Genomic DNA, 25,929 nt, shown 5'->3' on the forward strand with positions numbered 1-25,929 from the left:
AACTTGGGACTGCATTTTCGTGTTTCTGTTTTGAATGTCCCAAAGTGTCTCACAGTTTTGAAAATTTTTACACATAAAATACCTAATTTTTTATATGAAAACAAAGTGTCATTCAAAACATTTTTTCTTACATATGTGGAAGTAAAGTACAGAAGTTTCCAATTTTATTTAGCTTACAACTGATTGTCTGCTGAATTTTTTACTTAAGTATATCTATCTTTGTTCCAGGCTGGTGTTGATCATGAATCTGGCTGAAGGGCACTAAAGGTCCTTTAAAATGACCCGGACCCATCCTCCTAATATACTGGCATCAACTCTATATCGGGACATCACTCTTAATCTCATCACTCATCACCCCATTCTACACAACTCTCCACAATGTGACCTGAAAATGATTGACAAACCCGAGATCATTAACAAAAGACATTGTCGTAGCTTTGACTTCATTGAGTCACTGGACGACCCACAAGCTCTATCCTCCACAGTGGAGTATCCTAATAAGAGATCTGAGCATTTGGCTTTCAACAAAAACGTAATGTGGAATGGATTAGATCAATCGGGACATCTTCGCTTTTCATCTCCAGATCTTTTTAACACCAGGCTCCTTCAGCAGCAGCAGCAGCAGCAGCAGCAGCAGCAAGACAAAACCAGCCATCTATCGTGGTCCGATACTAAAAAAAGAGCAAGATCTAAAAGTACACCACGTATTAAGGCCACATTCACTCCGGTGCCAATTTCTGTGTCTCCTCCTAGCACAGGCAAAGGTAGGGACACACCTCAGGCAGCTCAGGATGCTCAAAAGGAAACTTATTCATCAAACAGGGCTTTTTTAAATGAAGTTCATCCTATTAAACTGCAACCACACACCCCGCTCTATGTCTCTGACTGTTTTGAAGAAGGCAAACGAGACAAGCCAGCCACTACGCCTCATGTTAGGTGCCGTGTGGACATTAAACCAGATGCTGCGGTTCTACAGCAAACAAGGCACAATGTACGGGGCGATAATCAGTGGCAAAGATATTCACAGGCCGGTAGTAGCCGAGGTTTGTATGTACAACCACCACCGCGACAGATTGGCTCCTCACCGACGCCCACTCCCAGTGAATGCTACAGCGGGGATTTTAGACAAGGATACCACTATACTACCAGCATGTCCCCCATCTCCTACCAGCATTTAGACTTCAGAATGCCATCACCAACACCTCCATACCTAACTACAGAACAAAGAGCATACTCAAACCCCAACATACCCACTAAGTTCTTTTATACAGAAGACCCTGTCCGATTTCCCATTCATCCCTTCTCCAGACCGTACTTTCAGGATGATCGGTCGAGTATTACCAGCCATGCTAGTACTCTGACTAGTCACTATGACCCAAGGACTAGATGGGTACACACTCTTCCTCCTCGTTCATACTACACTGATCGGGACCCTCTGCATAATGTTTATAGTAGACCATACTCTACAAGTGAGACTGGGTCTTACGTGTCCCATGCACCACTTTCCAGACCTTATTTTGGAGATGAAAGCCGCTATAACACATATCACCCAACCAGTTCAGGGCTCTTTTATTCCAAACCGTATGTCGCTCCCACAGAGGCATACATTCCCACAACAAGACTTTATCACACAGAAGGTCGTCGGAGACCATCTGAAGGTCTGTCTAATGACTGGTATCGGTCCAGTATATCTGGTTACTCCAGCCAGTCCTTCCAGCACACACATCCCAGGTTAAGAGAGACAGGTATACCCCCGTGGTTTGGGAGTGTGGACACCACTCGTCTTGGGGAAGAAGCTAAAAATCACTCCAAATCTTTTGACAATATTTTGTATCCCCATCTGGACAGAGATCAGTCTGTGCCCCGTGGTCGAAGTTATGAGAATCTGTTTAACCAACCTCGACATGGAGCATCCACTGATGTTACCTCTCAGCCTGTTATTCTAAATCTCTCAAGCTCACCAAGGCGCTATGCAGCACTGTCTCTATCAGAAAACTCTTTAGACAAGGGGTCAAGTAACTCTTGGAGGAATATAAAAGGTGGCCAGTGGTTTGTAACACCTGAGATCACAATCACAGACAATGACTTATGTGCAGGAAATAACAAGAGGCGTGAAGTGCACTCGGTCAGCTGGGATGTAATGGACAGTGAAAAGAGATCTACTCCGAGGGTGATGCAACAGAAGCAAGAATCTCTCACACCAGATTTGACCAAAGACAGGAAACATAACAATTTTTCCCTACAACAAAGCCTGGAGCAGCTGGACAAGCTGTTAGCTGATCTGGTTGTAGACTACAAACCACCTACAAGCAGGAAGTCAAGCGATGAGCTCTTGGATCAACTTAAGCAACTCATAAATGTTGATGATAAGGACCAATGCACATCTGCGGTGGAAAACCTTCAGAGTTCTAATACACAGCTCACATCTAGTAAATCCAGCCCCGACACAAATAAGGAAGCAGACAGTGGCTGTGATGCTTTTCAAAGGAGTGCAGAGGAGTGCTCACCTGACCATAGCACAGATGAGGATGACAACCTGGTGTGCGCTAATAAAAAGTGCAATCGGGCTGAAAGTATGTTCAATGCATGTTTGTACTTTAAATCATGCCACAGTTGCTACACATTTTACTGTTCACGAACTTGCAGGAGGGATGACTGGGAAACTCATAAGGAGACTTGTTTGTATGGCCGAGTCAGTAGTGTGTGCCGTCATACACTTAAGTTTTGCAGAGAGAATACAGACATCCATAAAGCTTTCTCACGTGTTGCTAAAGCAGGCTATCTTTCGCGAGGGAGAGGGGTGCTCTTCCTGGGCTTTGCTAATCCGGACACAGCTAACAACTTCCTGCAGGTGGGCCTGGAGAGCCTTCTCATGTCTCCTACATACTTATCACTCAGAGAGCTAGACGGCTTCAAAGACAATCTAGGTGAATACTGCAAAGAACTACAACAGGCAGGAAATGAGTATGATCCCAATGAATGTTTCCTCCTGAATGTATCCATAGCTGTTGGTGAACTGGTGCCTAACAGACCATCTCCAAGGATCCAAGCTCCAACGGTGCGCAAATATGCAAAGGTGTCCCTGGCATCGTCTAGTCCAGATAAAAAAGTACTCAAGCAGGAAAATGAAATGGAAACTCTAATCTTAACTCCACCACCTGGGACACCAGACATAGATCGGGAAGGGGAGGAGGGAAGGAAAGCACGGGAAGTCTGCTTTGTCAATATTCAGCGTGAACTCAGGACAAGGGGTGTCTTCCTCCGGCATGAGTATCCCAAAATTTATAACCACCTTTGTGAGTTTGTGGAGAACAATATACGGTTCACACCAACCACGATTTATCCCATAGATAAGAGAACAGGGAAACAGTTTATGTGTATGATCATGGCGGCATCAGAGCCAAGGACATTGGACTGGGTGGGCACACCTCATCTGTTGGATGATATTATTTAGTAAAGCACTAAAATGTCAGTTAAACATGTATATTGTGTAAATACATGGGATGTCTTAGGGTGTTATGGACGTTTGAGAACGCGTGACAAAATCTGGCTATTCTGTGTATTTTTAGCTATTATATGTTTGCACACATGCACAAACAAGAACTGCACTTACTTAATATACAAATAATACAATAGCTGTTTTTCTTTTATTTTGGCTTGTTGCACTCAGATGATTGATGCCTGCATGTAGTCCACAGGCACAACCCCTAGTGTTGGGTGTTAAAGATGTTAATGTGATGTGCAGTATGTACAAAACATGTATAAAGCACACTATATTTATTAACAAAGTCTCTTATTACCTCCACAAGACTGGAGTGGATAACTACTACCATCTCCAAATTACACACCTGAGCTGACTCTTTACACAGTGTTCCATCATTTGATAATTGACCAGTAACCCAAGCTGTGTGGAAAACTTTAAAATACTACTTGAGATTATGTTCAAAGTACAATCAAACCAATGTTTTCCCACAAAAAAAAAAAAAAAAAAAAAAAAAAAAAATATATATAATAATATATATATATATATATATATATATATATATATATATATATATATATATATATATATATATATATATATATATATATATATATATATATATATTTTATATGTTTATTTCATATTGTAAAGAAAAAACTTGATGTCGTTCTTCAACAGCTTTGTTTGGAAGTGGCCTTCTGTAATAATGCATTTGACACAAAGCAATGTAAAGAGTGATGAGTTTATAAAAGCTTGACAGCTTTTGACTTAGGTTTACTGAACTAATGTTGTAAATTAACACTTATTTTGCTTAAAGCATGCTATTTATATTCAGGTCTTTTAATATTAGCATTGCATAATTTACATTATTATGATGATAAAATATGGTTTTATGCTTAAAAATGTAAGAGGTATATATAATAGATATCTATATTGAATATCAGATTATTTCGACTACATGACCTTGAGACCTGATTGTGGGTGATACCATATGCAATAAAAGAGCAACCTTATTATTTATCACCAAATTCTATTTTATTATAGCCTAAATAATAATGTATTACTAAACCTGCAAAATGTCTGTTTGCACTAAAATATAAATTATAGCCTACATAAGCCTATTATGCTTATGCTATAATAGCAGCACTGAAAGCCTCCATTTAATATGGTCAAAGCTAAGGTTGCTCTTTTACCTGATTGAATATCTTTGTGACCTTCCTTAACTTTATATTTTGTGATGTTTATAACCTAAATACATGATTGATATGACATATTAAAGGAGTGAACAAACCATGATGGGTTTTATTATACATTTTAGTTAATAAAAAAAAAAAAAGGATGGGTGAAGCAATCCCATTAGGCTAACAACTTGTTCTCAGTTAAAATTCAGTGCAGTGCTTTGCCTTCCTCTGTTTTGATAACGGTTGCTGCTTGGCTCACCAGAGCACTATATTTAGCTCAAAGCGGTGCAGCTCGGGATCCCTGTAGTCCACAGCGCTTATGTCCCTCTGCCATCTAGTGGAGATGTTTGGTACTTCTTTGCCGCAGCCGCTGCCCACATCATACTAGCTAAGACTGTTTTGTCCTACTTTTTATTTGTAGTTTTAAGTATTAGCCTTTTAATTGCATTATAGCTGCCATAATATTTTGATCTATATTTTCGAATACAGTAGAAAGTTTAAGTATTTCCAGACTAAACCAAAACACTGAATGACTTCTTTAAAGTCACAAAAACATTACAGCTGTAATATTTGGTGCGGTCACGCATGCGCAGGTGGTAGTTTTCCTCGTGATGACAGCAAATGACAGCAGCGGTGTTCTTCTGCAGAAGCCACTATAGGCGCTAGCCATCTAATATTCTCTCACATCACATTCATTAAACCTTTTCATCGCTGTTGTTTATAAAGCATTCAATCGCCCCATAGCGCAAACGTACATTTGGTAAGTACTCAAATATATCTTAGTAAACATTTTTATTACAAATGTTCTCATAATAGCTAGTAACTTGTAGCCAGTGCTAAGCTAACTTAGCTAGCTAGCTCGTCTAGGCTAACCTCTGTTTGCTGAATTTACCCCTTACCTGTTAGGTAAAGATTGTGGTTGCCATTTCTTGTGTTTTCCTGCAATAATCCTGTATAATCAATCATAGTTGGTCATTGTTTCGTCCATACGCTATTTGTGTCATTTTACCTGGCCCATATAGCTTTTAGCTGACATAATATTTCTTAAAGCTGACGAGTGATTGGCTTTCAATTTTCAATTTAGAGCCAACTCCAAACAGCTACCGCCACAAATTTGCCACCCTTGGTGCGTCACATTATCTATGAATGAGTAGTCCCATTTGGCTTTCATCAAGGACAACTATACACAAATCAGAGCCAAATCCTGTCCCAACAGTGACCCTTGTCCCCATTTCTAGGTTATTTGAGGCAAATAGTCATTTCAAGCCAGTTTTAATGTCCTAATTGTGCAATTTTGAGTTGTCTACCCCAGCTGTTTCTAAACATGTTGTCTACAATGGCAATATCATAAATAGTTCATTAAGTCATTGCCGCTTTTTTGTATGCCAGAAATGTTTTGCTAGTGGTATTGTATTGCAAACATTAGGATAATTGCACTTGATCTCTGTTTATTTTGATTTTTTGTCCTACTTAGCTGGACTCTTTTCACAGCAAAAAACAGTAAAGGGCCTTTTTATATACTTGCAATATGTGTCATAGATGGGAATGTGCTCAGTCTGCTCTTTACTCTTTATGTGTACTGTGACCAAGGATCTTTTCCTGTTAGAGCTATATCCTGGAAGCTACTGGCTTATTCCAAAACTAAAACATTTTGTTTGTCCACTTGATTTATCACCTGGAAATCAGCAGAGGAAAGACTGCAGGTCAGCACTGTTCTGTGCTGTGTTCTTTCATATGCTAATGCTCAACTTAACTTATAGGCATGATTAAAGGTATAGCTGGATCAAACAAATGACTAAATCCAACCATAAACCTCTTTGTAATAGTCTTAATTAATACTCAGTAAATGATTTTAATGGATGTGTAAGAAATTATCTGAAAGGGAAGTGTGCGTAGGATGTTGGTACTAGAAAGTGAAAACATATCAGGTTGCAAGTAACCTGCTTACCACTCCAGCTTTATGCTAATGCTTTCAAACACTACTGTCTACTTTTTTGTCTTTATTGGCTTAATGCATGACACACTGTTCAGACTATTAAGATTCTCACTGGTGATGTCTGCTGTAGAATATCTTTCTTTCTCTTCTGCTTTAGACTTCCTCCGTCCGTTCCAAAATGACTCACCTGGTAGCTTTGTGTGTTGGAATATTGCCAACACCAGCCACAGCCGTGACTAATAGCCACTAGCCTCCTTACTTGACATGTTGTGGCCTAGTTGCCTTTTCACTTCCATTCAAGTATCTGTGGAATGTGTGTATTTGAGAACATATGGAAGTGGGACCGTAGGAGCTTGGCTGGCAACATTTATAAAGAAATCATTGTCTATATTTTTCTTATAAATTGGCTCAATGAATAGTCAATAGTATTGTTTTGGAGATTTCAAATATAGAGAATTTGGTCAGAATTTGAGCCTGTAGTATTTGTTATTAGCTACTTTTAAAAACGCTTAAACCACCTTTTTCATAAAGTTTCATATGCCTTCTATCTCTGGGCGGGTGATATTTACAACAATAAATATGCAGCCCTTTTAAACATCTTAAAAATACTTGATATTCTTATGTAGCTTATCCAAAATGAGGCCTGTTGCAATAACACTTTTTCGAAGTGTGATATTGATATATTCCTGAAGAAAATCTAGACAATAAATATGATATTGAAACTGGTTTGAAACACAGCTCAAATTGTATCGTTGAGAACAGTAACAAAAGGTACCTCACTAGTGCAAAGAAACAGTACCTATGAGAAATATTAATTCCAAAAATGATTGTTTCATATATCGTTGGAGCGAATGGAACGATAAGTTGATATAGTAATTGTTGTGATAGACCTAACCAATAAGCCCATAGATCTGTTGGTCTCCTCAGCTTAGCTGTTGTAGCTTCTGTTACTTTGGGGTCACTGGCACTTTTTGGAATAATTTTTGTCTCAGGCAGTTTTCAATTATATTCTCCCCATGGCACTTGTTGTATGCCGCAGCTAATTCTGTGTTTGCTATGTTTGCATACTGCCACAAAGAGGCTTTGTTCAACACATTTGACACAAATCATTGAAATTTCATGCTCCGAGCTGGGTGTGTATGTCTTGGCTGTGTATGTAAAAGAGAGTGAGTCATTTGCATCTTCTCTTCTCGAGTATTGCCAAAAGCTTGTGAAAATGCATGCTTTCTCTGCTGTTGATGAGCCAGCATACTGGCTGCAAATTATTACCTGCCTTGCGTGAGAGAGAATCAGTTTTATATCAACTCAAAGCAAACATTATTTCCCTATTTCTATGGCTGTTTTATGGTTCTCTTATGGTTGTAACTTTTTGTTACTGCAGAGTTGGACAGTCCTCTACAAGAATATTTATTATTGATAAACTCAAAATTACTGAGGGTTATTCTCTTGTATCAGTCCGTAGCGCTCTCAGTGTGTGAGCTGGAGAAGATGGTGAAGCCAGACATCCACACTCTGGCCCATCACCTGAAGCAGGAGCGTCTGTATGTGGCTTCAGAGAAGCAGCTCATCCAGAGGCTCAACAGTGATGTGCTGAAGACTGCAGAGAGGCTGTACCGAGCCGCCTGGATCGCCAAACAACAGAGGATCAACCTCGACCGCCTGATTCTCACCAGGTTCCAGTTTTGTGTGTCTATGTTTAACTAATGGACTCATTAAAGCTATGAGAAATTTTTAAAATCTAGTAGAGATAAATATTGCAGTGGAAGTGATAAATTTTTTATAAATTGCCTGTTAGTAATTGTATTAAAACTGTTGGCTACAGTGCCGAGGCCTCCCCGGCAGAATGCTGCCAACATGCCAAAATGCTGGAGGATACCCAGTTTGTGGACGGCTACAAGATTCTTGGTTTCCAAGAGACAATCTATGGGGAGTTCTTGGCCCGGCTCAGAGAGAACCCCAGACTTGTGGCATCGTGCTTGGTCGCGGGTGAGAGGCTGAACCAAGAGCACACCCAGGGTGTCATCCATACTGTCTTTACTTCACTGTACGGAAACTGCATCATGCAAGAGGATGAGAGCTACCTGCTTCAGGTATAGTCTTATGAACACTATTGCCATAATGTTTGCAAAGGCTAACAGACCTTGTTTGTTTAGGTGTTGAGATATCTAGTTGAGTTTGAGCTGAAGGAGAATGAAAACCCTCGGCGTCTTCTGCGCAGAGGGACATGTGCATTCAGCATCCTGTTTAAGCTCTTCTCTGAGGGGCTGTACTCGGCCAAGCTCTTCCTTACAGCCACTCTTCATGAGCCCATCATGCAGCTGCTGGTGGAGGACGAGGACCATTTAGAAACAGACCCAGCTAAAGTCACTGAGCGCCTGACTCCAGCTCAGCAGGAGCGCTTTGGGGAGAAGGGGTCAGAGGATTACAAACAGAGGGTGCAGGCTGCTGTGGAGGCCAATGAGGCCAAACTCGTAGCACTAGTCAACAAATTTATTGGTTACCTGAAGCAGAACACATACTGCTTTCCTCATAGTCTCCGTTGGATAGTCTCTCAGATGTACAAAACACTGTCGTGTGTGGAGCGTCTGGAAGTGGGAGAGGTTCGGACCATGTGCACAGACCTGCTTCTGACGTGCTTCATCTGCCCTGCCATAGTCAACCCTGAGCAGTATGGCATTATTTCAGATGCCCCCATCAATGAAGTGGCCCGTTTTAATCTAATGCAGGTGTGTGCTATACCAAAGTTATTATTTACTTTTCTAATAATTGTATATAATGGAATTTGTATTTTTCTCCCTCAGGTGGGACAACTACTGCAACAACTGGCAATGGCAGATGATGATGCAGACCCTAGACGGAAAAGTAGTTTATCTAAATTCGATAAAGTATGTGCTAAGGCAGTTGTCTTTGCCTTCTGTGTATTTTAATTATTATGACATATTAACATATTATTAGATCTATATGTTAAATAGAACTCTGATTTTTACAGAGTTGTGTGGCAGCCTTTTTGGATGTTGTGATTGGAGGTCGAGCAGTTGAGACCCCACCAATGTCTTCAATGAACTTACTGGAAGGCCTCAGCAGGACAGCAGTTTACATAACACATAATCAGCTACTGGCTCTGGTTTGTACCCACAATAAAAAAAATTTAAAAACCTGTTTAATTTTGTGTAATTTGAAAACTGCAGAAGATGCAAGTGGTTGTATGACTCCCTCCACTCCCTATAATGAATACATTTTAGGTAGCAAACAATCTGAAATTTGTTTTTTTATTTCTATTTCTGTGATGTCAGAAGTATGATATGTTACAGTGTGCTAACTTCAAACACAGTTGAATCTGTTTTCCAAACTGGATCTAAATCAGTTGTGTCTTCAGGTGGATTTTGTGCGGAGTGTGACGGCAGGGGACCATCTCAGAGAGGAGGAACACATGGCGCTGGAGACCCTGCTCGCCAATGTGCCTCAGTCCAGAGCCGTAAAGAGCAACAGTCTGGAGCTAACTCCCTCCAATACCCCACAGCTATCCCCAGCCACTACTCCCGCCAACAAGAAGAACCGTCTCCCTATAGGTACCCATCCAAACTTTGCCCCTCTCTGTGACTATTTTGGTTGTCTGTCAGGCTTTTTCTGATTTGCAGGAATTATATGTAAAATCAAAAACACAATTGTTTGGAATAATTTTGCCTAATGAGAAGTAACATAAACAAGTTGAGCGCTGATGGCTAGCGAAAGCCTTGTGTTTTATGCAAAAGCTAATGAGCTTCTTCTAGGCTTGTTATAAAGATAATTAGCACGGCCTGGATCGAGGCTCAATTATAGAAATGACAACCAATTAAATTACCAAATATAAATGAACTCATTTTAATTGGAATAGATGGAAAGATGCATAGGCTTCCTTCATTAGCATTTTAAAGACAAATGATGGCATGGCGACTCCCTCTTAATTAGGAATAAACCACTTGTGCCTGCTTTGACATATGAATTTTATAAACACAATCTTGACATGATGTTTAAAAATGGCTATACTTGGAGATCTCAAATGTAATTTATATTTTTTTTCTCCAATCCCCCAACTTTTCCTTTTCCTCTTACTGCTACTGATTGACCAGGACAACACTTAGCTGCTATAACTTCCTGGGATCCAACTTCCACTTCTCTGTCCGCTCACATTCCTTTAGTAACCCCTTTTGGTGGGTAGCCTCCTGTCAGTTGTATAAAAGCTCGCTGTGACCTCATCTGCTGCTTCACTCAGTTTTGTGTTTGATCAAATTCATGCAGCACTAGTTTAAGCTCTATCCTGCACAGTTTTAACCCTGCCTTCCACTTTTTAACCCTGTCTTCCACATTAGCACCTAGAAGCACTGCTTTGGTTGTTCTGCACTAGCTATATATGCTTTAGCTTTGTACTGTGCTTGGGCTATTTATTCCAGCTATAAACTACTGCTTTATCTAAATTTCTATAATTTTTGCTTTCCCATCCAGTGGAGTTTGGCTGTGCATTACCAGGTAGAGTGGATTGATAATTTTTGTTAATTTCTTTTAGGCTTAGCCACCAACAGTTCTGAAAACAAAATAAAAAAACCTAAAACTTGAAAACCTAAATTAATCAATGATGGGTGTAGAAAACTTAAACATTCCTGGTGAATCCTGTCATCTTGCTTCTTTGGTGAATTTATGGCAATCCACAACCACAACCATGCTTACTTTTACTTTCCTAACACATACCCACTAACATATTGGCCTCTCATATAATTATTTTAACACAGCCGATTTGCATAAGTAAAAGCCAGTAACTAACTCTTGTTGATTTGACTAATTCCCCTAAACCAGCAGCTGCCCGTAGCCGCAGTCGTACCAACATTGCCCAGGAGGGGGAGGCAGAGGCTAGCTCCCAGGAGTCCCTCCAAGAGCTGGCGCCAGAGGAGGTGCTGGTGATTTCTATTGGAACCGGACCGCAGAATGTCCCCGGGATGATGTCAGAAAATGAGGTAATGTGACTTGAATTTATGTGGTCATTTGGTGAGAAGGCAGCTATGGGGTTAATTTAGTTTCTATTCCATCCCATTTGAAGATGCAGTATTATATGGGAGCCTACCAATATACAATGTATAATTTGCACTATGTCATAGTAGAAGTCATAATTTAACCATAGTACCACATATAAAGTATTAGTAGATCAGATTTGTGGGGATGTTGTATAAAGCAATGTTCCTCTGTGTGCTATTCTTTGTTTTAAATGTTTGAAATCATCATCAATCATAAATTTATTTATTGTACACTACATCTAATATATTACTACTACTTATTTTATTGTTTTACATTTTGTATTTTGTTGCAAAAAACAACACAATGTATTTTGCTGTATAATCATATACCCTAAGTAATTCTTAATATGTCTGATTGCCTTTTAGGTTTTGAACTTGCAGATGAGTGATGGGCCTCAGGGAGATGGTCCCACTGATGAATCTAAACTTCATGGAAAACCAGACAAGACCCTGAGGTTCTCCCTTTGTAGTGACAACTTGGAAGGCATCTCAGAAGGTCAGTCAGCACTTCTATTCACATAATGAGTTTGGTGGGTTTACATGTTGCACATAAGCATCAGATGTTTAACAGTAAGAAAAGTGAGATACTAAAATCATAGTTTTTTGTATGTTTTGTCTAGGTCCGTCCAATCGCTCTAACTCTGTGTCCTCTCTGGACTTGGAGGGAGAATCTGTGTCTGAGCTCGGAGCTGGGCCATCAGGAAGTAATGGGGTGGAGGCTTTACAGCTTTTAGAGCATGAGCAGGGTAAGCTTATTTATTTATTTTTAGTTGGGTTGTAGTGTATATTTAATTTAATGCTGGTCAGGTTGATTATGCTGTGTTTCTTTTACAGCTACCACTCAGGACAACTTGGATGATAAATTGCGAAAGTTTGAAATCCGAGACATGATGGGCCTGACTGAAGACAGAGACATCTCTGAGACTGTAAGTGAAACCTGGAGCACAGATGTACTCGGCAGTGACTTCGATCCCAACATGGACGAAGACCGATTACAGGAAATAGCAGGTGAGAAAGTTTTGTTACTATTAACTTTATGATAGACTTGGCCTCTTTTTGATATCTAGTACTGTATGCTTCTTTTTATCCAGGGAATTGTCATCACCTTGTGGTCTGAAGTTGAATAGCACCCCAGGCTATCCAACCAATAGTCAACTTGCAATAATACATACTAATCCTTAAGCAATATAGGTCAAGTTAATCTTTTAAAACTTAACACACAGTAACATGTGAAAAGTTTATCTATAATTTCCAACACTGTATTGAGTCTAAGCAGGAATTACAAATGTACTACCTCACAATGAAACTTGGAACACAGAACATTAGCTGTAATACTTACAAAGTGGATAAAAATACCCACTAATATAATAACATCTTCTAATGTTAAAATGTTTCTGATGTACTTGTACTTGTCTGTCTTCTTTCTTCAGCCCGATGCCGATCTCTTTCTCTCCTCCTTCTCTATCGCTCTCTCTGACATTCACTCAGTCCCTGCTGTCTTATTGACCTTGGTTCCTTCTCATTTGCATCCACCATTTTTCATTCTTCGGAATATGGTGTTGGGGGACTTTTCCATCATTAAGTGAATTTACAGCGATTTCCTTATGTGTTTTCTCCAAGGGATTGGGTTATGAGATGCACATTAAATATCCATTAATACCTCATTATCCCACTGATAAGATTACCATGATAATGAGGCAGAAATTCTAATTGTTTCACTTCTTGTTGTGCCACTCATTTAATCATCCACCTGAAAGACATGTACTCTGCGCCCCTACCTTGAAGACTGTAAACACGGACAGCGGGGTAGAGCTCTCCCACAGCCGCCCAGAGCCTTACCCCGCCAACAACACCACACACAGTTGCCTGGGTGCTGGCATGCTCATTCATTCACACTGCCTGTGTTCTATGGAGTGGAAGCGTGATGTACCAGGGGGTGCGGGGGCCATCGGAGGACTTGGTCTTGAGCCCTCACCCACTCACACCTGCTTGCTCAATTCCCACCTCGACACATTCTTCTGCCTTGTTAAGCTCTGGCTCTTCCAAATGGAGGGACACTGTGTGGCGGATGTTGTGGGAGGTCGAGCTAAGTGGTAATTTGGTTGTGAGTAATGCTAGGTTTAATCAACAGCTCAAAGTCATGGCTCTGGAGGCCAAGGCAGGGTGAGATATTACCATTAACCTTTGAACTTTGGCCCTGTGGTATCTGCGCCTGTAGGGCCCAGCAGGAAATGCATGTGACCTCCAGCTCTTGTTGCCTTTCACACTGTGATTTAACTACATTCTTAAAAAGTGACAGTCAGCATAGTTGCTTTAGTTAATTTTTGTTTATTTTAAGTCCATCACAAATGAGCCAACAAAAAAGCAAGGTTAGTGAGGCTAGTTGTTCGTAGATAAGTACTACAAAATTGTGCACATCTGGTAACAACTGGCCTGTTTCCCCTGTATTCACATTACATTATATCACCTGCATGTTACCAACGACTTGTTTTTAGAAGGATCTTCATACACCACCTTTCCCACATTGCTCATTTAAAAAAAGCTTGAATTATTGATAAGAACTAATTACAGAAAATAAATCAACCTTAGTGCCTTAACAAGCTGTGCACGGAGCTGAAATGTGTCTTTAAGATGACTTTGGGGCCACAGAGGAGACTTCTTGCTGCTCTTACTCTATCCTAAAATCAATGCCTTTCTGTGGATGGTGCTTTACTCTTTGTGTCTGCCCTTCTTTGTGTTCAGGGGCAGCTGCAGAGAACATGCTCGGTAGCCTGCTGTGTCTGCCTGGCTCTGGTTCAGTTCTGCTGGACCCCTATGGATCCACTATATCAGAAACCACCAGTGAGGCCTGGAGTGTGGAGGTGCTGCCCAGTGACTCAGGTAAGCTGATTTTTGGATATGAAACACTTATTTTTGTATTTACACTCTAATTTCTGTGTTTGCATGGGTGATCTTTATGCTTGTGTAACACTGGGGGTTGGGACACTCAAAATGTGCACAGCACCTGTCAACATTGGTTTGTATTTGCTGTCTTTCAAAACAAATATGAATGTGTGTACTGTATAGTAAAAGGCAGCTCAAGACTTTCTTCGACAGACCACCAGGTGTGTCTGCACCTGTGGTGGAGCAGTGAGGAGAAGCACACAAGGACAGCAGCTGTCCCCAGTCAGTTAGTTTACTGTGTCAGTTCTGTATGTGGCTCATCTTAACAGTGCAGTGCAAATTCAGACCTAAAGCATGATTTCTGTAAGTACAATGAAAAAAGAGAACACAAAATGTCTTGATTGTTTTTTTTTTTCCGTTTTGCTTTCCTATTCTGCTCCATAATCACACAGTCGGAGAATTGATCCAGCTAGAGTGCTTGTTTCATGGTTAGGCACCAGAAAACTACACTCTGAAGAGCACTTCACCAACACATTATTACTAACGAGCATGCAAATGAGCACCGCTGTTACTATGAAACCTCTGGGTTCAGCCCAACAGCTCCACTGGGTCACCAAAGAATTGGCCATACTAGTTTAATGGTTCAGTTTGGCCGCTACAACACATTATAATGTATGTCATGTTTGATTTTGTGCATATGTGAACACTTGGTTTCACAATAATCAACAAAAAGGGTGGAGAGGGCCACCATCTGTGGATCAGATGCTGTTAAATACCTTAGGTTTGGTTGTTTTTAATTTCATCAGTAAAATCAAAAGCCCAAATAAACCTTAATATTTATGTCGTCTTAGAAGCGCCTGACCTGAAACAGGAGGAGCGTCTGCAGGAGCTGGAGAGCTGCTCAGGAGTGGGCAGCACCTCTGATGACACAGAGGTCCGAGAGGTCAGCTCCAGACCCAGCACTCCAGGACTCAGTGTGGTTTCAGGTACAAATCTGTACACTGCATTTACTTGTTTACTCCCCTTTATGGGATACCTTTTACCTTTGTTAAAATGTTCATTAGTCATTCACTGAACCTCCATACTTGTTAACATCTAGGTTAAAACTTTGTTTCGAGCTGTCCTTGCTTTTGTGTTGACCGGTCATATTGCTGGCAGGCCTGTTAACCCAGGTAGAGGGGTCATGTACATTTTTCCATGTGATACAGAGGTTAATGCTGCCTGTGTTTTCCCTGGGCTCAGGTGGACATGCATGTTGACAAGCATGAAGTAGTATCGTAGATTAAGAAGCTAGCCACGACGTCCGCGACTCTGCGCTCAGGGGACCCTTCCCCCAGGGATCAGGCCGATGGATAGCCTGCATCTGATGATCACTCTTATCTATGTCTGTCTCCAGACCCAAGGGAGCTTACTCTACCAATTTAGTGGTCCCAGTTGGTTTCCAACTGAGCCAGTCTGCACTGCATAGTCTAGAGAGAGAAAGATCCCTTTTGTATGAATAGTTCCCCTTTACCTTGAATTTGATTTCATTGTTAAGGTGATATTGAGTTGTTTTTGGTGTGAATGTCAAAGCTGTTTTTGTGTGTGCCCCAGGTATTAGTGCAACATCAGAAGACATCCCCAACAAGATCGAGGACCTGCGGTCAGAGTGCAGCTCTGATTTTGGAGGGAAGGACTCTGTGACCAGTCCAGATGGGGAAGAGGCTGGCCACGGTAGGACAGAGTCACATTCCCACCAGGACATGTACAGTGTGTATGTGGTCCAAACAACATCAGTCAGACCCATCAATCCCTGTCTACTCAACAGCTGCCACTAAGTTTAATCACCTGTTTACAGCGTTAATGACACTTAAGTTACTAACAATCTAGAGCAAAGTTGAAAGCATGCAGTATTTTAGGACTTCTGTAGTCCCCAAATCCTAAAATAGTGAAAGACTAAAGTGAGTTTATCCAAACCTGGAAAAGACTTGGTTTCATCTAATTGTCTATGCAAACGCTCTTCTCAGATCCAACTTGTTCAACTTTTATACAGTTTTGTTACACAATTACTAATAACAATTAATAGTAGAGTTCTGTATAAAAAGTGTGTTCAGCTGGGAATAGAACAGAATGTATCAGGTTTGTTTCACTTTCCAGTTTGTGCAAAACCAAGTTATAGTTTCTGCTTGCTTCTTGTTCTGCTCTCTTATTTAAATAAATATATTTGAGTAATAGAATTTTTTTTCCTTTGTATGTGTATTGTGTTTGTGCATTGTGTCATGATTGGCTGTTACCTTTTTAGGAGCACACCACCTGACGACACCACCATCACAAGCGGACTCGTTACTGGCCATGTTTGATCCTCTCTCCACTGGTGAAGGTAATTGCTCTGACAGACTCTGTACAATCTTTGCCATTAAACTCTCCAAAAGTCACAAAATTAACTTGCATTATTGCATAATAATGCATAATAAAGGTGTTAAGGAATGTAATTGACTTTGCCCTTTGCAAAATATTATATTTGGATCTCTGTTCCTCTGAGCATATTTAGTTTGAGTGGTGGTGGAAATGAGAAAGAAATGGTAGCGCAGTGTGTCTGTGGCAAGGTGAAGGGCTGACAGGTTGAGAGCCCTCACCCCAGGCTCTTTGGCACTGTCCCCTTGTCCCACTGTGCTCATGGCACCAGGCTGCCATTGGAACCCTTTCAGCAGAGTGTCTACCCTTGGAACAGGTGGCCTACCTACACTAGGGCTTGTCTCTCACTAACATCTCTCCTTAGCATTCTTCTGTGTTGTTTTGTAAAAGACTTTTTTATACACTTAACATCTACTACAGGGAGGAACCATTATTATGCAGACTAAAAACACACAATTTCTTTTTCAGGTTCGTCAACTGGAACAATTGTAAGACCCAAAGTACACTATGCCAGGCCTGCCCATCCCCCTCCTGACCCCCCAATTCCTGAAGCCAGTGCCCTGGGACATGAGGCACGTCACTCCATGTTCACCCCCCACTGCTTGGCCCAGGTGGAGCAGAGACACTCATTCCCCGACAGACTGGTACGCAGTCGCAGCTCAGACATTGTGTGTCCTGGCCGCCGTCCCACCAGTGACCCCGGTCTGAACCGCAGGGTTGCTATGGAAGAGCGAGAGTCGGGGGTCTTTGCCTCAGGACCTTCCTCTTCACCCAGCAAGGATTCTCTTAAAGGAGAGGTATCTTCAATTCTGCTGAAATTAAACCAGACACAACTGCTTTCACTGCTCAAAACTGTACTTAATGTGTACCCACTTTTTTCTAGCCTGAAGAGAGAAAGGACAGTGATGATGAGAAGTCTGATCGTAACAGACCATGGTGGAAAAAGCGCTTTGTGTCTGCCATTCCTAAAGGTCAGGCAACCAATCACTTGGTCATTTTGAGCTTGTCTTCTTTCACAAACTGACAAATGTATGTCTGTACATTGAAAAGTGATCTGTTTCATTGCAACACTCCTTTATTTTTTTATTGTGGCAAAAGTTCTCTTAATCACAACTGACAGAAAATATCACACTTTAAAGAGCAGAGCGAAAGCCAATTTATAATGTGAGAAAGAGAATGATGATCCATGTTGTCCACTCCATTGCTGATGTTCCACTTGGAAAATGATGTTTCTTGTTTGAAGTTACTCCAGAGACGTGTCCAGTTCTTTTTCTCTCTCGTCTCACTGGCTGCAGATTTATATAGACTTTTCAAAGCTAATCAGTCATCAGAGAAGCTTTAGCTGTGTAGATTGTATGGCTGTAGCCCTCCCAGCAGTGCTGTCAGCCAGCGGCTAATGGTCATTAGATAGACCTCTCTGTCACAAGCTCTGATAGATGACGCATCTCTTGTTGCAGTTCTACTCTACAATCATCTCTCATACATCTGTCTGCAAAATAATGAGCTGTGCTTACATGAAATGCCTGCTTATTACTCTTGGGGATAATGATCTTTCTTAAGTAAACATTAAATTGATATTCTCAATATACAGCTTGAGAACAGTATGGGGACCGACAGAAAAATGTGCAGATCTACCAAGATGAAGTATCCCAAATCAATAAAATTCTGCATGTAGTTATTTCAATACTAGAAATGTAGATAAGCTAATTTTTTATTAACTTGTGAAACTTCCCATTAATAATGCTTACTATATTTTGTGTACTAGATGTGTTAACCCTCAACATGCCCTTCTCATAAAAGGCAGTGGGTCGTCCTTAACCTGTAGAGTCAGTAGTATGTTTTTTTTTCCTGAGCTTTTGAGGACCAGACAGTTGTCCCACAGAGAGTCTGTGTGTGAAAGGCCAACCCTGTGTGTTATGTCCCTCACAGTGCTGTATTGGGCAGCTGAGGAGGAGGAGGAGGAAGAGGTATCAGGTAATGCGTTGCTGCTGAAGTCACCCTCCACTGCTGTGCTCCTTTTGTAGGTGTGATGCTAGAGCTCTAGACCTGTGATGTAACAGAAATGGTGTGAGACACAAACATGTCAGTATTCCCCTGTAAATAGTGTCCTATATGGTTTGGTGGCTATTGCAAAAACAATATTGGAGAGTACTGGCTTCTTGTGATGAAGGTTAAGGTTCTTTCATCTGTTCTTTCATCTTGTTTATAGCATTTAAATTTGTGGTCTGACCCATTGGTCAATCCTCTTTCTTCAGCCATAAAAGTCTCCCTAGTGTTCACAGCACTTGTATGTTCCAGCTCCAATAGCAGCCTTTCGTAAAAGAGACAAACAGGAGAAGGATGACATAACACAGGAGCGCATCCCTCAAGGTTTTAAACTGTTTTAAAAATGACTATGACAATATTGCCTCTGTTTAGAACATTTTTTTAATGACATGTTTTTGATTGAACTTTCAGATGACCCATTGCCCAGACAAAACTCTCAAGCCCAGGCAGCTGAGGACATTCTGGACAAGTATAGAAACATAAAGAGGACAAGTCCAAGTGACGGAGCTACAGGGGGAGCCTCGTATGATGGAACAGGAGGTCTGTATAATAAAACTGACGCACAGCATTACACATATTAATTATTATTAATGAGTAAAAACTGGGTATTATAGACCTGTGTGTCGAGGACCATGTCCATGACTCTTCAAGAGAGGATGCACTACAAAATATATCCACAGATGACCTTCCAGATTCAGCCAGCCAGACAGCACAGCAGCATGACACCAAGTTCTCCTTTAGGTGGCCCCTCAGTATTTGAATGATCAGGTTGTTCCCTTGGGTTTTCTTATATTTACTAAATATTTATTCACTAGTGATGCCAAGAAGAAACTGAGGTTGGCATTGTGCTCGGCAGACTCCATAGCTCTGCCCATCATGGCTCCTGCAACCACAAGAAATGGACTCCCTGACCACATGGATCCTGAAGGTGAGTGCCTGAGACAATATTTACTTTTTAAAGTCAATGTTTAAGGCAGGTTCAAGGGTTTTATGTTTTTTTGCCCACAATTTGCAGTTTTACTACAAAGGGAACAAGCTATCAACCTTAAATGTTGGCGAACTAATTAAAATGTCTCCAGGAAACTTTAAACCTTAGCCTTCTGACTTCTTTTATGCCAGCTTGTGAAAAAGGCAGGTGGTTGAGAATTCCCAAATTAAAAAAAAAAATTAGGCCTCTCAACCTCTTTAGTCATAGTTGCATCTATAATAATTAACCAATCTTTCAACTTTCCCCATATTTTAAAGATTTATTGTAAAGATCAGGTATAAATGATCAACTAAAATAACAGGCTTTTTTTAGCACTGTCTTATTCAGTTCTCTTATTGTCCATTTCAGACAATGAGATCGTCTGCTTCCTGAAAGTACAGCTTGCGGAGGCCATAAACCTGCAGGACAGAGACCAGATGGCTCAGATCCAGGAGACCACGCGCTGTGTCAGCCGCTTTGATGCACGCACTTGCAGAAAGCTACTAGCTGCCATTGCTGAGGACTACAGGTAAGTGTAGGTCTACAAAGGGGTGCTCATCAACAAAAAATTTACTCAAACTTGACCACTTCACTTTTTCAGATCATAATAAATATATTTACTTTTTTTAAATTTAGAAAACGTGCGCCATACATAGCTTATCTGACCCGATGTCGACAAGGTCTGCAGACTTCACAGGCACATCTGGAGAGGCTGCTTCAGAGGGTGCTCCGAGACAAGGATGTCGCTAACCGGTACTTCACCACTGTCTGTGTCCGCCTCCTCCTGGAACACATGGAGTCCAAGATGCTTGACTTCATCAAAGGTATCTGTCACTGATTTCCCTATATCTATTTAGAACCATTTTATAACAGCCGTAGTGCTGTTCTCTTAACTCTTGTATTTGTTGTTAGCATTTCAGGGCTGCACAGCTGCTGATGACAAGACTGCATCAGTGGAGGATTTTCTGCGCTACTTATACGGCGCCATGGCCCGAGATGCCATTTGGCAGTATGCAAGTGAGGACCAGCTGCAGGATGCCCAAATGGCTATCGAGCGCAGTGTTATGAACCGAATCTTCAAACTGGCCTTTTATCCAAACCAGGATGGAGATATTCTGAGAGACCAGTAAGTAGTGTCATTTGATAGCTGTATTTGCTCCAATAGTTTTCATCCACAACATTTTTATCAAATAACTTTCATTGCAGACTTTTCCATGAACATATCCAGAGGCTGTCAAAAGTTGTGACTGCAAACCACAGAGCTCTTCAAATCCCAGAAGTATGTTAATTTGTTCATATGGCCATTTTTTTAAACTCATTACAACATAAAGAAAAATCTGTTGTTTCAGGTTTATCTAAAAGAGGCTCCTTGGCCTTCAGCCCAGTCTGAGATCAGAAGCATCAATGCCTACAAGACTCCCCGAGACAAAGTGCAGTGTATACTGCGCATGTGCTCCACCATCATGAACCTGCTCAGTCTGGCCAATGAGGACTCAGTGCCTGGAGCCGATGATTTTGTCCCTGTGCTGGTCTTTGTACTTATAAGGGTGAGTCCGCTATCAGTGTTAAACAAATTAACTTAAACTAACACACAAGCGTTTTCCAACTGTTCCTCATGTCATAGGAGCTAAACATTTTCAGTATCTCATTGCAAGCAGTAGTTGTAGAACAGGTGAATAAATAGCAGTATAATGTCCTATTGGCGGTTGTAACTAAGCATGCTGCTTTTGTAAACTTTTTACACAATTCTTTTGTAACTTACTCTTACCAAACATCTATTTGTTAACTACAGATTGACAGTTCTTCTTCCCCTTTAGCTTAACTCCACATGTAATTGCTTAAGTAGACACTGTTTAATGCACCATAAACAGCAGTGCGGTTACCTTTTTACACATGTCCATTTTTAAGACCATAATGTGTATAGCAATGTGCGTGTGCTGTTCTTCTCGGCTGCTAATGCTGGCCCATCCCCACGTCTCCTCCCCTCCAGGCAAACCCGCCCTGCCTGCTGTCCACCGTTCAGTACATCAATAATTTCTACGCCAGCCGGCTGAGTGGGGAGGAGTGCTATTGGTGGATGCAGTTCACCGCAGCACTGGAATTCATTAAGACCATCGACGATCGCAAGTGAAGCAGAACAGCCACCTGTATGGGCAGACTGCGGGGGAAGGAGCCGGGAGACTGAGAGACTTCCCAACCAACTGCTCCCTCTGCACAGCTAATAAACCCTGGCCCGCCGCCTGCTCTTTATTTGTATAGCTTTGTACATAGCCAGAGACTTTGAGAGACTACAAAAATATATTACTAAGTGTATGTGGACAAATCCAGGTTTTAGCCGTGGTAGAATAACGGCTGGGGAAATAATTGGCAAAATATTAATCTTTATTTTTCATTTTATCTTTGTCTTGTTTCACGTTTGGAGTCGATAATAGAAATATTTTATATAGAAAATTACCAATATGATATTAAATCAAAACAAAAGCTAATCGTATTGAAAGGGACCAGACTTCCTTGATGTAATCACTGATCTTTATTTTCCCCTGAGTGAGAGGGAAGGGCTTCCAATTAAATTACAATTTAATGTTCATTAAATGCATTGTAACATAGGGATTTACAGTGCATGATGGTTACTGATGAGATCTAGTCCCTAATAAATTCAAAATAATACAATACACACACAAGGCTAGCTAGCATACAGGAAGGCAGCTTTTCTATATAACTTCATTAAATTCCTTAAAAATACTGTCATCACAATTTGGACAAAAGGGCCCACATATTTATACAAAAAGTGTATTTATTTCTAGTTCTATTTATACTTTGTTTCATTCAACAAAGAAAACGCATATCATGCCCATTTGATGATGTCTGAGGCAAGTCTCATTGATAACTTGCTAAAGATGAAATAGGAAGGCACTTTAGTTAGTACAGCCCATAGTTGGGGTGGTGGGCAAATTAGACACAGGGTTAACTGCCAAAACTGGCATTTATGGAAATACTGAATACAGTGCCTTTGATCTGGGGCGCTTTGTACAGGTAGAGCTTTTGGATTTATTTTTCTTCCTTTAGTTTTTTTAACCAGCAAAGACTGATAGGCATTATCCCTAACCTTACACTCCAATGGCCCAAACTGATTTTACTTAAAAACTGAGAAACTCATCCTTTTAATAGAGCTTCTGTACAGTAGTGATTGTCATGGTTCAGTCCCTTTAATGCATTTGCGGTACTGAGATTGAACAAATTTCCCCTTTGATATTTTTGATCCTACCTCAGCGTTGTGGTCAATTTGACTGATGCCCCACATTGGTCGACAACAGAGTCCTGGATCTCTATATTGCACTGGTTGAGGGTCTTCTTGTGATTTTTAAATGTAGGGCCTTTTTATAATATCTACAGTGGAGTCTAGTTAGAAAAGTTGGTGAAACGTTGTGATGCTTGTTCTAGTCACATCTCTCACCCTTGATTCACACAAGCCTTTGTTATAGAACAATATAAATGTTAGGAATCGTTTTCTGATCTTTGTACATGAGATGCCACACGTCCGCATGGGCAAAACATTGGATTTTAGCTTTCTACCTCCTTATGCATTCATTAAAGGGACTCGTTATGTGCACTTATTTCTGTTATCTCCTCAATTTGTGTGGTGTGTGGTATCCCAGTATCATTGTACTACTCAATTATAATCCAAGCATGTATGATTAATTGACAAAGTCTAATTTTCTCTTGAAATCTTCCAATTCATTTTGTATTATAGCTTTGTTAATCTATATCTTTTCATAATAATTTAATAGACAGCACAATATTAAAACACTTATATTACTGACGTCATAGTTTGCATAGGACATGGGCTAATGAAAGCGTGAGAAACTGTCTAGAGTGTGCCTCCTCTTGTAAAAAGTCACAGGTAACTTTCCATTGTGCTGAAACACTATTGGTGGGTATGTCAGACCTATGAAAGGCATTTCGTCGTCCATGGATTTGCATATCAAACCAATTTATTTTGCACAGAGATGTCTTTTCTTAAATATCTGACAGGGAGCCGTGTACTTTTAAAACACCATCACTATGTATAGCCTTTAAAGCAACATTTGTTAAAACTAACCGCGGTGTAATTAAGCTAGTTATTGAGTGCAAAGTTAAGGACTAGACTGTTACTCTTCAAAGCTGAACATTCACGTTTTATGGACAACAGTTAAACAGATGCATTTTATAGCCCTCTATAGCAGCAGCAGTGCCATGTGTATGTAATATCCCTCCCAGAGTGTAATCAATTTGATGAGAAAACCATGCACTGGAAAATCAAGTTGCAGGTTGCATCTATACTAATTAGGTTTATGTGATGTCACTTTAATTGGAAATGCATACTGCACAGATCTGATGAAATTATTTGGACCTGGCTTACGTTACAGCGTTTCCTCATATAACCTTTTACACTGTCCCAACCCTAAATTATACCCTTTATTTTATATATAAAGAAATTGTATTTGTGAAGTGAGTGCAGTTTCAAGCTCTTTGTATGCAAACCTATGACCAGTGGTGTCAAGTTATAATAATGATGAAAAAAAGGTTTCCAAAGCTTTACATTCTGCTCCCTGTACATCTGATGCTCAAAGAGAGGATGGAGGAAGTCATCTATGTAATTTTAATTGTAAGCTTGCACAACTATGACATAGCGGGAAAAGCCGGTTTGTCTTTACTGTGATTAATGCATTATGTAATTCTTTAAAAACAATAAAATAAGCAGACATTTTCCTTTTTAATTTTTATTTGTGATGCATGTTTTAAATCTATGCATATCATTTACAGTGGAACATGCCAACTCTTCAGGCACGATAAGGTTTCATTATCCTTGGCCTCTTGGACACTGTAGGTATATCCAAAGCCCAACACAAAAGAAATCATTGTAGGAAAATTTATGCAAGGAATATAATTGTTAGTGGGGGCAGTGGAGCAGCATCATCCAATCGAACAGAGCCACAAATAGCGAGCTCTCTGCAAACATTTCATTACTGCTGACAAGTGTAAGCACAATTGTAATTGGAGATATCCCCCTCATCTGAAAGCCCTCCTTACTTCACCAATTGCCTGTTCTAATACTCCTCTTTTTTTCATCATAAACTTCATCGTGGGGTGCTTTTGTCCCCTGATGTTATCTCACAATAGTTAATTTAAATTCAAATTTTGATGTGTGAAGTTAATTAGTTGCAGGAGCCAAAAGCCAGATAGGACTGACTTTCTGAGATGGGATCTTCTGACTGGGTGCACTTAACTGATTTTAGATATTCACAGGGGTTTGTTTAGTTGTAAATGAGCCTTGCAAACTGTTTTTTTTTACTTGTTCAAGTAGCATGATCAAGCACATAGATGTTTACTGAATTGGTAATTCTAGTAGGCATTATAATTGAACACTACAGAAAATGAGAGCTGATTCTCATGCTGTTGAAGCTTTCCTCTCAAAATCATGCCACACATTGAATTGTTTCACTACATACATGTATTGACCTAATAAAACTAATCTAAAGTAATAATTATTCATCTTTATTTTACATATTTGCACACTGAGGGACAAATATAAGGTTCTCATGTCTAAAAATAGACAAATCAACATGCCATAGAAAGCTGGTAAAAATGGGGAAACAAAATAGAAGTTTGTAACACTTATAACACTCTATATATATATATATATATATATATATATATATATATATATATATATATATATATATATATATATATATATTATTATTATTATTATTATGAGGCTATATAAATAAAATGCATGCTCATGAATATGCTACGTGCTAATTACGTACTCACTGAAAAGTCACCCTTATATTATGAAGAAACTGGGCTCATTTTAGTCTAGCCCTAGACCCTTGCCTGCTCTAGTAAACACGACATTATCATCATACTCAACGAACCACACGTAAATGGCTAAAAGCTGCAGTGCCTCTGACGCACTGCAGATGGCAGACGCGCCATTCCCCTGGACGCAC

At 40.3% G+C, this 25,929-nt stretch overlaps 2 protein-coding genes across 8 annotated transcripts; both read left to right on the forward strand.

Moving 5' to 3' along the window:
• Nucleotides 1-277: 277 nt before the first annotated feature.
• unm_hu7912 (un-named hu7912) lies at nt 278-3,454 on the forward strand. Its single transcript, XM_055162034.1, has one exon. It carries the CDS (start codon nt 278-280, stop codon nt 3,452-3,454), a length of 3,177 nt encoding a protein of 1,058 aa, XP_055018009.1.
• A 1,816-nt stretch (nt 3,455-5,270) lies between these two features.
• gapvd1 (GTPase activating protein and VPS9 domains 1) lies at nt 5,271-24,693 on the forward strand. 7 transcript variants are annotated; one of them, XM_055161371.1, is made up of 29 exons: nt 5,271-5,425; nt 8,057-8,274; nt 8,424-8,691; nt 8,755-9,327; nt 9,403-9,486; nt 9,591-9,725; nt 9,978-10,170; nt 10,711-10,791; nt 11,084-11,107; nt 11,435-11,589; nt 12,013-12,142; nt 12,267-12,392; nt 12,481-12,654; nt 14,389-14,526; nt 15,381-15,515; nt 16,123-16,242; nt 16,811-16,888; nt 17,392-17,720; nt 17,807-17,894; nt 19,222-19,293; nt 19,381-19,509; nt 19,584-19,710; nt 19,785-19,897; nt 20,306-20,465; nt 20,573-20,760; nt 20,849-21,062; nt 21,143-21,215; nt 21,286-21,483; nt 21,927-24,693. In XM_055161371.1, exons 2-29 carry the CDS (start codon nt 8,090-8,092, stop codon nt 22,065-22,067), a joined length of 4,431 nt encoding a protein of 1,476 aa, XP_055017346.1. In that variant the 5' UTR covers nt 5,271-5,425; nt 8,057-8,089; the 3' UTR covers nt 22,068-24,693. The 7 variants fall into 7 exon arrangements, with proteins under 7 accessions (XP_055017346.1, XP_055017347.1, XP_055017348.1 ...); XM_055161372.1 differs by having other exon boundaries at nt 15,384-15,515; XM_055161373.1 differs by lacking the exon at nt 11,084-11,107 and having other exon boundaries at nt 11,432-11,589.
• Nucleotides 24,694-25,929: the final 1,236 nt, after the last annotated feature.

The sequence above is a fragment of the Boleophthalmus pectinirostris genome, unplaced genomic scaffold, assembly GCF_026225935.1.
Source record: "Boleophthalmus pectinirostris isolate CB_2022bp ecotype Guang Dong unplaced genomic scaffold, ASM2622593v1 HiC_scaffold_4, whole genome shotgun sequence".
NCBI classification, from domain to species: Eukaryota; Metazoa; Chordata; class Actinopteri; order Gobiiformes; family Gobiidae; genus Boleophthalmus; species Boleophthalmus pectinirostris.